This window comes from Ochotona curzoniae, unplaced genomic scaffold, assembly GCF_017591425.1.
Source record: "Ochotona curzoniae isolate NIBS_2020 unplaced genomic scaffold, NIBS_Ocur_1.0 contig_66, whole genome shotgun sequence".
NCBI classification, from domain to species: Eukaryota; Metazoa; Chordata; class Mammalia; order Lagomorpha; family Ochotonidae; genus Ochotona; species Ochotona curzoniae.
Window position 1 is genome coordinate 13378312 of NW_024466512.1, and position 15047 is coordinate 13393358.

Consider the following 15047-nt stretch of genomic DNA (forward strand, 5'->3'; position numbering starts at 1 on the left):
TCAAAAATACTGCCACCTCCTCTTTGAATTTTGAGTTAAAAGAACCTTTTAATTGTTGCTGATGAGATGTGCATGAACATCTGTAGTCACTTTCCTGGTACCTGGATGGGGAACAGGTAAGTCAGCCGTAAGAGAATGTGTCCCAACCTCTGTTTAATTCTCGCATCATGAAGAGTCATCATTGACCAAAGGAAATACAGGCTCTTATGTGCAATGACTCAGAGATTTAGAAGCGATCATATATGCAATTTGTTAGAGATCATCTCCTTAATCTTGTGGCGGCATTAAATCCATCCTGCCCCATGGCTTGATTCCTGCACTATTCTAAAATACATAATCTCTAGTACTGAACTTATAAATTTTAGACTATTGTTTTGTTTGTTTTAGTAGGGAAAGAACAATTTCAGTTGTGTAATAGGCATTACTTTTTTTTTTTTTTTCAAATCATTTTATTTGAATGACAGAGACATTTGGTTTACTCTCTGCATGCTGCCACCAGCCAGGGTTAGGCCAAGCCCAATTCAGGAGCTGGAAACAGCATTCAGGTGTCTCATGTGGGTGGCAGTGGCCCAAGGACTTGAGAACACCACCTGCTGCTCTCCCAGGCTCACTAGCAGGAAGCTGTATTAGAAGAGGAGTAGTTAGGATTCAAACAGGTACTCTGATATCGTTTGTGGGTGTCCCAAGCAGTGACTTAAACTGCTATGCCAAATGCCTTTGTTCATTTTATTTAGCTTTTGGTCCTATTTAGAAAAGTGACTGCAATTGTGCCCAAAGAAACTGTATATGATGGGTCCAGTATGGTAACTTAGTGGCTAAAGTCCTCTCCTTGCACACCCAGAATCCCATATGGGCGCTGATTCATGTCCCAGAGGCCCCTCTTCCCATGCAGCTCCCTGCTGGTGGCCTAGGAAAGCAGTCGAGGATGGCCCAAAGCCTTGGGACGCTGCACCTGTGCGGGAGACCCGGAAGAGCATCTGGGCTCCTGGCTTCAGACTGGCCAGTTCAGCTCTGGCCATTGCAACTGCCTGGGGAATGAATCAGTGGATAGAAGATCTTCCTCTCTGTTTCTCCTCCTCTCTGTGTTTCCGATTTTCCAATAATAATAATAATAAATCCTAAAAAGAAGCTATACATGCTACAAGGAATGAATGACACTGCAGCAGAGAGATGAACAGTTTGCTGTGTAATTGTTCCTCTCTGTCTCTTCTGGGTCATACACTGATTAGACAACAACAATGTTACAAACTACACTTGATCTTAGCCAAAAGGCTGAGAAGCGATACAACGTTGCAAACTGATCCTTGAGTCTCTCAGAAGGGCACTCTCTAGAAATCCAATAACATTTCTCTGCTTGTCAAAAGTCAGGGCTGGGCTTCACAGTGCTAACCAACTGTGTTTCTTTGCCATGCTCTGCATATAGCAACCTTTCTCGTCACATCCTGTTTCCCATGTTCTCTCAGGTGCACACTTACTGCCACATAAAGAGTTGCTAAATGCTAATAAAATGGAAGGAGATTTTTGTCCTAATAATTGCAACCATACTATTAAGTGCAATTAGTATCATGAGTACGACTACAGAAACAGGTCCCAGAGTTAGCCTGGGCGTACCTGGAGCAGCACACAGACATCTGAAGCCACGCGTTCCAACAGGAGACAGCTGGGGCAAGTTATCCAAGCAACAATCCTGTGGCCCGTAAGGCTTGCATGAGAAACGTTTATTACAATCAACTAGGTTTCCTCTCAGTGCAGGTAAGCAGAACCCTGAGAGATGACCCCAGGGAGGCAGCAGCTTGGACGGAAGGCTGTGGTAATTGGCTAGTATTTACAATGATGGGAAAGTGGTTTGTACATTGAGGGACCACGAGCGTAGTGGATACCGAGCTTCTACAGGCCCTTCCCCTTAAGATGCACACTGCTTCGAAGTGTTTGCCCGCCTTTCTGGACTGTTCCTGGTGAACACTACAAATAGACTTCAATGAGAGAAGAGGAAATGGGGTTTCTAGCACCGGCCCTTCACCGGGCTGGCCTGCGCCGGGCCCAAAGCCTTTCTCCCTTTGTGGTGTGAAGAAAAATGCCCTGCAGAGGTACCTGCTTAAAATCATAGAGATAACCCTTCACCTGTTCAGGATTTGGTTGTTTCGTATTAGGGGAGAGGGACCCAAAAAACCACAGGACTAGAATTAGCTTTCCTCACAGCCTTGGCAGAAATGCAAATTACTATGTTTTGTTCGGTTACTTAGTCTTTTAATGAAGCTTGGCCTGAAGGCTTTGAGATAGTCTATGCACACTTTGGTTGGCGCCGAGTCACCCACTTCCTGTTGTGTGACATCCACGCAGCCTTACTCCCGCACATTTACACAGCTCACCTGCTTCCCAGGCATCTGGCTTCTGGACTAGTTACAGAGGTGCACTTTACAGGGTCTCAATAACTACTGAACACTGCTGCTTTTCTCAGATGAGCTAGCCAGCAGAGAGTAAATTATGGAGGGCTTGCTGTGGGTACGATGATGGGAGCTAAGGGCTGTAAGGTGTCTGTGGGTGACATAATGGGAGTCCTGGTGTCGCAGGTGCCTTGGGTCCAGTTGTTACCCGCAGGATGCTTGCTCTCTATCCATGGCCCAGCCGGACAGGACAATGCTCTCTCTGTTAAAACCTACAAGGCATTCCCAGCAAACCTCTCAATCCAAAACCAACTAGCATTTTCTTATCTCTGAAGATAAGTGCTTTACACCAAACATGACCTCAAGCACTGACATTATTCTCCAGGACAATGAAAGCCTCAGTATCCATGTTTACAGTTTAGAAAGGTAAGGGGGTCAGGTGAAGAATCCAAACCCATGGAGGAGGTCACATAAAAAGAAGAGAACATGTGAGCACAAGCTCACCCTTAAAAGAGGGGAAAACCAATGGGGAAACTTTGGTTTTTTTCATTCTTACATGTCTATTTAACAAAATCCCATGTGATATGTGTGTCTATGGAAACCTTCGTTATCTCAATGAAAGTGCGGTACTTAAGGCTGTTGTTGCTATGGAACAAGCAGTCTTTGCTTTTTATTCTATTGCACAATATCTAATTACAGAGATCCTGATAAAATTATGCATTCCTAAGCACAAATTAGGGCCATTCTACAGGAGCCCTCGTGTACATACTTTGTTAAATTTCATTTGAAAAAAAAATCAGGGGTGACTTTGCAGAGTCTTAGAAATGAGCAAAGTCTCCTCTTAGCAGTCAGCCTTCTGTAAGGTGGAAGTCTTGGGACTGTAGTTGGAACTGGAGCGCAGTCCTGGGTGGAAGATGGAGCTGACTTGGTTTATTCTCCCACAGAAGCCTGAGTGTGAACTGGAAAGCTTGTTCTCCTGCTGGCTTGTTACACAATGCACATATTTAAAAGTCAGTTTCTTTGTTTCCTCTCAAAACACAATAATCTACTTAATAGCAAGGAAGAACTGAGCTGCTCTTTTGCAAAGATAACATGTTACAAATACAGTTGACACTCCCTCCTCATTCATCTCTCTCAACCAGTAGCTAGTAATCTGTAATTGGAAGGCATGCTTCTGTCCCTGTTTTTATACTTTTAATACACATTTAGGTATCTATAATTATGCCTCATACACTATATGGAGCATTTTGAAAATCATATTGTGACTCACTGTGTTAGTTCAAGGTGCATATATGTTGAGCTGTAGGGGTTATTTATTGATTTTATCTGCTGTATAATATTCTATGGTGTTGAGACCCTCCCTTCGATTGATGAACATTTATGCTGTGTCTATATTTCTGCTGTTCTACTGCTGAAGAAGCCTCTTGCCTTGAGACTTTCAAGTTGCAGTACAGCTAAGTGTAACAGAACCGATTGCCAGGTCTCTAACTTTCATACACGCTACCTGTGGAAACCAATATGCCGAGATCATGCCTGAGATCCGGGCACCAGTTCTTCACCTTTCTCATTCCTCAGCTGCCTTCTCCCACTTCACTAAGATGCTCTGCTCATAAGTATAAAAACCTCTACAGTTGGAAAAAAAAAAAAAGATGGAGACAATATGAACTCTTAAAAAGCTATACTTTTGATTGGGACATACAGATTCGGCCTGGAACTTTGAGTTGATCCCTGGTCTGCACATACAGCTGACAGAAGTGAAGCCTGTATTGGGATGGTCTGAATTCAGACACACAGATGGTCCCCAGTTTATGACGGTTCAGAGCCAAGATTTTCACCTTTCTGATGGTGCCAAAGTGGCATGCGTTCAGCAGCAACTGTGTTTTGATTTGGGTCTTTCCCTGGACTAGTGATACGTGGTACAACCTCATCTCCTGAGCCCTGGGGGCTCCGTCAGCCTTGTGATTCCAATGAACTGAGCCTCCACAAGGCTCTGTTGTAGCTGTGCTCTCATGCTGAGTAGGGTAGGAGGACTGAAGCTATTTTGAACATAGCATACTTCCTACTCACTATGTGTTTATTGGGATAGGACTACGTCATGAGTAGAGAAATATCTCTATCCCAGGGCAGGGTAGTGCAAGTTTTGACAAACATCTATGACTTCACCTTTTCCATCCTCTAACTGACTTCCGAAAGATTGCATTTTCTCTGAGAGACTCGTGTAAGGACCAAACAGAGAGAGCAGCAGCGAGAAGTACTGATTGCGGCATCATCTTACATTCCCCATTTGAGAAACTCCCAGAGGCTGAGGTTCCATGAGCAACATGCCGATCTGAAACTTCCTTCCCAACTCTGCCACCTTAGAACAGAAGTGACACCGTTTTCATAGGGACATGTACTAACACATGTATTTAAATTGAAAAACCAAAGCTGGTCTTGTTCTGTCAGAACCAGGGTCCATTCTGGTTGCTTTATTTGACAGTGAAGACTGGGTTATGAGGTGGGTGTTCCCACATTTTGAATTAGTTAAACCTGTATCTTAAGAGGTCCGTGCAATGGCACAGTGGGTTAGCCGCTGGAGATTGGGGCCGTGTGGGAGATGAACCAGGAGACGCAAGATTTCTCTCTCCCTACCTCTGCCCCTCTCCCTACCCATGTCTCCCTCTCTACCTTGCTTCTCCAATAAATAAATACATTTGCAAAAACTCTGTAACTTCAAAGTTTTGGTAAGAAGATACTGAGAGCAGCCAAGATAAAGGCATTGTGTGAAAAGATTGGCTACTGGCAAATCTGTTTATGTGAGCGGTAGCATAACTCTTCCCAATTCCTTCTAAATATATTTAGTTAAAACAGTATCGCAAATTTAAAAAAAAAAAGAAAGAAAGAAAAAGAAAAAAGAGTAAGAGGTATGCTTGGTGTGTAGAATGTCTGTATATGTATACAGTCCTCCAGGGTACTTCTTGCTTTCAGAACAAGCAATAAAAAACCTGTTGGACAATCTACCTACATCTCTGCTATGGACTTGAAGTCTGGAGAAAACTTGATTGGCTCAGGTAATGAGACAGCATGTGTTACTGTGGATGAGTCACCAACTGTATGAATCAGATTGAATTAGTTTAAATGACTCTTTTATTGCTGTATGCTGAGAATCCAACTATTCGAGGAACAAAGGGCATGACCCATCTGGGAGTTGGTCTCCTTGGCACAGCTGTCCAATGCAACCCCAAGAGGAATCCCTGGATGCCTAAACTGAGACGATGTGTTTAAGCTGCACACAGGCTGTCTGCCTGAGGTGGCAGTGGTGATACGCTGGCATGAATCTTAGAGACAGTTTTAGCACCATGTGCTGGGAGACCTGCAACAGGTCATCCGTCTCTTTGGGTCCTGGGTGAAATGAAACACCCTCTCATGGTGGCCCATTACCTGCTCTCTATCCTGGATCATGAGGCCCAGACTAGGTCCTTCACTCCCTGCCCAGCCCAGATGGTCTGGGCACTGAATTGGTGCTGTATCCCCCTGCCTACAGCTGGCGGGGTAGGGGTCAGGTTAGTATGTCTAGTACTGCCAGGCACTTTTAAATTAACTTCCTGGTATGGTAAACTGGTATGGCTGTTAGGGGTAGTACACAATCCTAAAGACACAACTCCATGATTTCAGACAGTACTTAGTAACCTGAGTTCTTCAGAAGAAAAAAAAGCCACATTTTCCTTATGCATCATTGAGAGCCTCCTTTAACCACATCCAGGCCTTCAAGTTGGTATGAAGAAGAGTCCAACACATTTCAAGGCTTTCAGGGACCAATAAACATTTTCCTACTTTATCAATACTCTAACCCTGAGACACACACGTGAGCGCGCACACACACTGCATCACCACCAGCAGCCCCAGTTATAGCCACACAGATAGACCACCAGAGGCCATCTTAGCACTCCGCCTCTGATGGGACTGGGGAGAGGCAGGGTGAAAGCCTGAAAGGGGATGCAGGAACAGGGTTCACACCCATTTCTCTGGGGATGAATGTGCAGCCTCCCAAGCCCGGTTGCCTTAGTTCAGGTCTGGCCTTGGTCACTTGTTGGCTGTGTGGCTTGAGCTGAGACTGCATCTCCCTGAGCGTGCATCTGTGAGCTGAAACCAGCCCACTGGGATTTTGGGAGGATTAAAGAAGATAACCAACCATTGCACAGTCCAGGGAGCACAGCCTAATGTGAACGTATTTCCCTTCTTCTATTTCAGGCATATGAAAGAGCAACTGCACTGACTTCTTTGGTAGCAAATTCTAGCAGTTTAAAAACTCAAATTCATCATCATGAGAGCAGTTAAGCTTGAATTTTCTTTTTCCCCAGGAATGCTTTCCATTATAAAACGGGTAGCCAAGTTAAATTTGCTCAGTTAATTTTGGCCTGAGAGGTGCTCTTAGGGCCCTCAACATTTGCCTGGAAGGTCAGGCTTATCAGTTCATGCTTGTTAGTGTGAAAAACTCCTTGCCTATCACTGCTTCTGCCACTTCCCTTATCCTGTCTTTCTTCTGGAACAAGTGGACTTGCAAGATACTTCACTCTCTGATTGGCAAGGCTGCTTGTTCTGTGAGAGAGAGTTCCGCGTATGTGTACAGTCATGGGCTGCAGGCTCCGGAAGGTTTATCTGACAATGCTTTCTTCTGCAGGTGCCAAGGCACTGAAAGCAGGGCCCCTGCCAGCTGTCCCCCTTCTAATTAAGTGTTCTACCATTTCCAAACCATGACTTTTGGGGACAACCGGAATAAACATAAGAGGACGACTGCTCTATATTTATCAAACCTAGGGGCAGACTGAGATATATTTCTTGCTGGTTGAGGAGCAATGAAATTTCCAGATCATGGATGGTATAAAACAGAGGGTTTTGTTTAGAGTTACTGGAAACTCTAAATCATGATTGAATTCATTTCAATTAAAAGTTAACTTTCAGGGCCTGGTGGCAGCAGCCTAGTGGCTGAAATCCTTGCTTTGCAGGAACCAGGATCCCATATGGGTGCTGGTTTGTGTCCCAGCTGTCCCACTTTCCATTCAGCTCCCTGCTTGTGATCTGGGAAAGCAACAGACAATGGACCAGGGCTTTGGGATCCTGCAACCTGTGTTAGAGCTGGAAGAGGCTCCTGATCAGCTCAGCTCTGGTCAGGTGGCCATTTGGGGAGTGAACCAGAGGATGGAGGCTCTTTCTCTCTGTCTCTGCTTTTCTCTGTAAATCAGCCTTTCCAATTAAAAAAAAAAAAAACCCAAACCTACAACTTGCTTACGGAGTAGGAATGATGCTTGCACACAGTCCCCACTTACTCATGGTTAAAATTACTCTTTGTTAACTATAGTCCAAAAAAGTGAATGGAAAATTCCAGGAATAAATGGTTTTTAAGTTTTAAATAACTTTTACTATGGCATATTTTTATAGTTGTTCCATGTTATGATTATGGCTGTTAGTTCCTCACGTTGCTTAATTTATAAATTAAGTGTTATTATAAGTATGCAGATATGTGAAAGAACACAGCACAACAGGATTCATAACAGCTTGGAATCATCCCTCCTGGATACGGGAGGATTATTTACTAATACTGAAACAGGGAGCAAGACATTCTTAAAACTTTCAATAACAAAAAATCTTCTCTCCACAGAAAGTTAGAAAACACAATAATAATATAAGTAATAGGAAAAAAGGGGGGGGCAAAGATTATGCTATCAGAAATTTAGAGAAAAAAGCATTACGTGGTGCCACTCTGTTAATTAAGCTCAGTCCTATTTCTGTGTTTTATAGTATTTGCCTGCTATAAAAAAGACTCATTGTGCTTTCTTGATTAATCACACATTAATGTAAATTTAACATTTCTTCTGGAATATACTCCAAACTGCCAGCACTTCATGTTCCACCAAAAATGGTACTGTTCCTTGGCTAACTCATGGTTTCTCATGAGGACAGAAGGAGATGAGGTATGTACAGTGGGCAAGGGATAGAAACATACCCAGGAGGGAAAGGGGCTGGCCTTGCAGTGGGAGTCGGGGGTGGTGTACAGCCAAAGTTCAAATCCACAGTGGAGTTGGGCCCAGTCTCTGGCACCACGTTGGAGGTATGGGGGGAAAGCAGTGCAGTAGCTGGCTGGCTGGCCTAGGAGCAGCATGTCCAGGAGCACTGCACTGCGGTCCAGAGGCAGCAGCAATATGAGGGGCTGGGCTGGTGACAGTAGCAATTGGGAGAGGAACACTGGGCTCCATGCCTCACCAGACTCCCAGTCTGGGATACCACTGCCACTCCATCATCCCTTTCCTGTGCCAGGGGTCCACATGTGCTCTGTGATTGAGAGTTTGGGGGACCGTAGGAAGGGAGATATGCATGAGACATCTGGCTTACATCATCTGTGGCAGAATCCCTGGCAATGCCTCCATCACTTACACTAAGGTTTTTGCTGTAAATTATCTTTTAATTTTCTTTCCTTTTTCAGCTAGTTGGATTTCGCATTAGTCAGAATCACTTCTATAACTGTGGCAAGATTGTGGAGAGAGAATTGGACGGCACTGAGAGTCCAGGCACAGGGGTCAATTCGGAGGCAAAGTGAATGGCCCAGGCAGAAGAGGACATGTGCTTGACTCTGGCCGGGACATACCAGGGCCATCCGTCTCCTTGTTATGAGGCTGGATAATATGAAATGCCATGTCTGTCAGTTGACAATAATAAAATAACAGAATCATGGCAATTTCTTATGGTTCAAATACCTGGAATATGAAAAACAAAAATGCATGAGAAGAAGCACCTGGTCATCCTTTTTTCTCCCACAGGGCAGGTCCCAGGATTTGATTGGAATTTCTACAAGGAGCTGTAGACCTGGTCTAGGAGTGTCTCCTCAGGTTGTACAGGGGCTTCATTTATCTTTGCAAAATAGCAATTCTTAAGTTTACACTGGGAAGAAGAATGTTCATTACATTATGTCTGGTATTTGCTTTTTGTTTTTTTTTTTATTGGAAAGATTTGACACTACTGGGACTGGCATTGTGGTAGTGAGCTAAAGCACCCCTTGCGAAGCTAACACCTGCTGCTAGAATGAGGGTTTGAGTCCTGGCTATTCTGCTTTTTATACAGCTTCCTGCTCATGTATTTGGAAAGGTAGGATGGGCCAAGAACTTGGACATCTGTTACCCATGTGGAAAATCAGGATGGAGTTCTCATAGCTATCCGAGGAGTAAACCAGTGGATGGGAGATCTTGAAAGATCATTGTTTCCCCTGATCCCCATTCCTCTTGCTTACTGCTTTGTCTTTCAAATAAACTGCACTCACAGTGCACAAATATACAATATACATATATACATACGTGCACATACATATCCAACACTGTCTTTATAAAAAGAGGGCAAGCCTTTTGCAGAAGTTGAGAGACGGGCAGATACTTCTTTGTTTCACCTAACAGGAAGCTCATGAAAGTTAAGTTTGCTGTGTAAGAGTTTAAATCTAAACCTTAGAGACCCTAACTTGGCAAAAGCAGAGAGGGCTGGGCTTATGAAAAGCCTTCCCCTGGCTTGTGAATGAGGCTAACAGGGCGCTGGCCAGCGGGAAGGAAGTGAGACAGGGCAGGATGTTGTTGTTAATGGTTAATGGTTACTGAGTATCGACAATTTGCAAGGAGAAGCCACATTGCAGGAGGGATCAGCTCTAGTTCTTGGCCAAGTCCAGAGCCAGCCAGAAAGGGGAAGGCACTCCTTTTGTTATGAGTAACTACAGACGGCTGAGTGAAGAAATGAAATAATGAGAAGACCACTGCATGAGTCATCTCTGGAAAGTAGTAAACATTTTTAGGCTGATGTGTTTCATCTTATGTAAGAGCTAACATGAATGAAGATGATTTATAATGGGTCTGCACATTGTTTCAGAGGCGCAGTCCCAGACTTTGATGGTGGGATGGTACATTTAACCTCTGAGTCCTAATGATGCTCTGTTTTCCAGATGAGCTCAAGGCTTGTCATATTTTAGACCTGGAAAGCATAAATGGTATTATCTTTGTATATACAAAATAAAAATCAATTCATTTTCCAAATGTTTAATTCATTCAGGAAGAGACACACACACGGATAGATCCCAGCTAAATCAACAAATCTCTGTTCGCTTATCAAATCAGGGTATATTAGGTTCAATCAAGGTGCTTGACGTATAGATCTACAAATAAACAGTTATTTTCCTAAAGAGTATTTAGATTTATTATCTGGAGCTGCACTTCCTGTGCAGTTGTAGTAGCTTTTGTAACTTTCCCCTTAAATAGAAGTTGCACATCTGCGAAATAAAAATATCTCACTAAACTATATCCTCTAGGCCACAAAAGGCTTATCTTTTCTTCCTGTGAAAGGGATCACAGAACAGAAATGTTATTTAGAAACCTTTTCTCTGTCATATTTTTGAAGAAATAGCAAAGGCTGTATTTTCTTACTGACATCCCGACATACAGGAGAGTTGTAGGAAACGCTGGAATTCAGTCTATTCGTCATTTACTGCAAATGATTTAGCAGCGTCTACTCCTGGAATATTTCAAGCCATTTGTGGAACACATCTTCTCAAATCCACAAGCCTGCTTCCAAACATGAGAGACAGATGGTGGAGCAGGGGGCAGTGCGGGGTTCTTCCATCTTATATGCTCAGTCACCTCTCAAAACAGATCTCAGACTCCCCAAACTCTTGTTCCCTACTCACTCTGATACTCCGACCTGGCTAGGAAGGTTAGGAGGCTGGGATTCTGCATCAGCCTGTTTACTTAACACATGTCACATCTAGAATAAGGATTGCTTTAGCTGAAAAAGCAAGTCATTTATAAGTGTGCATTTATAAGGGCAAAAGTCAAGGCAACTGTGCAAACCACTTGTCAACGTATTTAGAGGAAATTGTGTAATCAACTTAACATACCAGTTAGCCTTTACCTGCAAGGTCAAGCTCAGAGTTCCTGCATGTCACCACACCAGCCTATTAATCACTCTGCAGGAAATTCCACATTTTTCTTTAGATTAAACTATAGAAGGTAGAGTGCCAGCAGAATCTAGAGAGGATTTCCTATTCGTTTCTTTGTTTCCTCTGACTTGCCTGACGTTTCACACACAAAAAATTTTTTTTTACTTACTTGCTGCAGAATTTAAAATAGGTTCAAAATGATATATTTCAATGTGCATCGCTAAAGGGCCTTTTCATTGCGCAAAGGTAAATCTAGGCATTTGATGGCTGGGTGCCAACTTACTGCTGCAGATTCCAACCAGAGATAGAAGGCGTTGACACTGTTGAACAAGTAACAGATCTTTCATTCTAGAAAAAAAGTAATATAAGCTACTAAATGTAAAACCATTTTCCATGCTTTTTCATGCTGCCAAAAATGTTCAGATACATGATTTTTTGAAGATAACCTAATTTTAGGTTTTTTTTTTTCTTGAAATCACATTCAAATACCTTTAAGATTTTTTTTTTACCTGCAAATATTTTCATTTTGAAATAATTTTACTGCGGTCTAATTCATAGGCCATGCAAGTTACCCACATAAACTTAAATGGTTTTGAGTGTGTTCACTGAGTTGTATACCTTCAACATAATCAGTTTTAGAACATCTTCATCACCTCAATAAAGAAACCCACTGCACCAATTCTTCATCCCCCCCTCAACCTCTCCAGCTCCAGACCACTCCGGTCTGCTTTTTCTCCACACATGGGTCCAATCCAGGTATTTCATACCAATGGAGTCACACAACACATGGTCTTTTGTGTCTGGATTTTTCAGCTAAGCATGTTTCCAAGGTTCATCAAGTTCGGACAAGTGCTTATTACTATTTTTTTTTTAAATAGATGAAGAAGGCACCACATTTTATTTAGCTTCCAGCCGGTGATGAACATTTGGACCGCTTCCACTTTTGACTGCTGCACAGTGCTGCTATGACTATTCACGCACAAGTCCTCGTGTGATTGCATGCGTTCACCTGCCTTGGAGATGCACACCAAAGAGTAGAAGCACTCGTCATGTAGCAACTCTATGTTTGACATTTACGGAACTGCCACACCAGTCATGAATGAGGGTTTCAATTTCTCTGCATCCTTGTCAACACTTGGAATTGTCTTGTATTTATTTATTTTTTTACATTATAGCTATTTGAGTAGGCTGGAAATGATATACCTCAATGCAGCATGCTAAGTTTAAAATGTTCACAGGTGGATCTCTGTATTGCTTTCACACAGTCAATATCGTGAAAACCAATTCGTTTATAAGGATTCTTTAGAAAGTTGATGGAAGAAAATAAAACTGCAAGATAAATTTATTTTGGTGCAAATATTTTGAAGCCCATGCTAGCCTTTTCATGATATGCATTTCCTATAAACTTTTCTTAAAGATCCCTTTACTCAAAGATTTCAAAATGTTTCTGAAGCAGAATAAACATATTTAAACTCCATTTTCTCTAAGCTTTCAGAAGCATACGCACAGCTGTGGCATTCAGTGTAGCAGACAGGACGGAGGGGAGCAAGGGAAAGATACACCAAGCGTTCAAGGTTTAAGTAGTTTCCATCTTGTTTTGAGTCTACAGTTTTTTGAATTCCTAGACACTTAAAAATATAACTGAATCATTCCCAAAGGGCATTAGGAGCTGCAGGTTTTTTTTTTTTTTGGTTGTTTGGCATTTTTGCTGCATGATTTACTCTAGGAGGATAAACTCAGTCTTAATTGCAATGTGTAATTTAAAAAAAAGAAAGATTAATTCTGCTTCTGCAGAGTCCGTTGTAGCAACTGTTCTATCTGAGTAGTTTCCATTCCATGCTTAAGTTTCCACTTTCTGGGGGGCAGGGAGGGCGGTTGGCCCCAGCACAAGAAAGATAATCCTCCTTTGTGGACATTCCCACAGTTAACTCCACACACATCTGGATGGCAGTTCAATAGTCCACTGTTATTCAAACAATTTGTAATCACACATACTGTGTGTCAACTAACAAGCCAGGGTGTATGGCTTTTCAGTATTCCGTAGCATGCAGCACGCACAATTTACAAATAAAATAAAAATCTACGGCAGAGACAACGGTGCATTCTTCGTTGACTAACTGAGTAAAAAGAGTGTCTCTGTTGAAATACAAGACATCGCTTGTTATTTTGACAGTAAATGAAAAGAGGTTCGGAAAACCATATTTCATCTGTTAATTCTCTTAGCATGGGAAAGAACCGTATCTGTAGCCATGAAGAAGCTGGGGCCATATGTTTCTGTAAGCTGGGCTTGAACCAGAGATGGCTAAATGACCAGCAGCAATAGATCCAAAATGCAGCTGACAAAATTCAACAGCTTCATCCCTCTGAGTTGAGGCAGACTGCTTCCAATGGGGAAGACCAACATCCTCGCCATGGTCAGCTGCTTTTCTCATTACTTTCAGCTGGGAGGATGCGAGCATGGGGGAACTGTGTGCCATTCCACTGCCTCTCCCCAGCACTGCTCCAAAGTAGCTAACTAACCATTTTGGACACAAAGGGTTCGATAAGGCCAGAGGAAGTGCAGTTGAGCTTGTCCTGAAGACAAAAAAAAAAAAAAAAAAAAAGAAAAGAAAAGGGCTGAGGACAGACGCTCCACGCACACGGCTTTTGAGTCAGTCCCTGGACAAGTATGACAAGGTGGCAGAAACAAGCACACCAGCGAGCAATCAGTGTGGGATGGGGAGGTGCTGGGAACTGCAACCAAGGGTGCAGCTGCACCGCATTCCACCTGCCTTGCCTGATTGGCAGCAGGGTGGCCTCTGACCCGGATGGGCCGCACGCATCATTGGGAATCTGGATCCCATTCAGAGCAAATTCAGGCCTTGGAACACGTGAGGGCCTTGCTGGGGGATCAATGAACTAGGTCGCTGTTTAATCCCCTAAGATTCAGGGACCAGGGGATAAAGCTTTTCTTATCCAGGAGGGCTTTCCCCCAAGGCTTTCCTTGCTGGCCTTTTGCCCACAACACCATAACTTGACTCTGGGGCCCTGCTGAAAGCTTCTTAATAGAGGACAGCTCTCCCGCCAAGGTAAACACAGTCCTGTCTTATTGTAAACTCAACAACCTTGTAAGAAAATAACCATTAAGATCCAGGTGGCTCAGGAGAGGAAGAAACTGTCACTGTTTAATAGCCTGAACTGGGCAGAAAAGATTACTCTCACATTGGGTGTCACATGTCTTGACATCTCTACATTCACAAAAATAGTAATTCCTTTAATAATTTGGGTGTCTGTAAGTAATTTCTAATTCATCAGGCACTCGGTGAGGGATCTACTTTGTGCCAAAAGCTGTGATAAATCCTGGAGACACACATACAAAAGAATCAGAACCCCTGTCCCTTCTCAAAGGAGAGCCAAGCACATCAAGGTAGGCAGGATACTGCAGGGTATATGGTGAGAAACGGGAGACAGAGGCAAATGAGCAAATCCACAGGAAAGGATGACTATTCTGCCTAAGGGCTGGGAGCGCTTTAAGGAGCAGGTAGCATTTAAGCTGGATCCTGCAAGGTACATGAGCTGTACTTGGATGAACTGATCCATGGACATGGAAAATGGCAGGGGAGCAGGCCAGAAGTCACTCCACTTTACACAACCCACCTTACTAGGGTCTGACCATGCCTCCCTGCTAAGATACCGAATCCAACTGGCTACAAACTATGTGATGAATCTAAACATTCTTC

The 15047-nt window shown here is 43.2% G+C and overlaps 1 protein-coding gene across 4 annotated transcripts in view; it reads right to left on the minus strand.

The window, feature by feature from the left end:
• The window catches only part of VTI1A (vesicle transport through interaction with t-SNAREs 1A), a 347830-nt gene that overhangs the window by 57623 nt on the left and 275160 nt on the right, over positions 1–15047 (minus strand). Inside the window, exon 8 of one of the 4 annotated variants that reach the window (XM_040992101.1) lies at positions 11428–11676. The exons of the other annotated variants lie outside the window; for them this stretch is intronic. Coding sequence (XP_040848035.1) covers positions 11562–11676 — 115 coding nt within the window. The 3' untranslated portion in view covers positions 11428–11561. Of the gene's footprint in view, positions 1–11427; positions 11677–15047 lie in introns of those variants that run through there. 4 annotated transcript variants of the gene reach the window in all.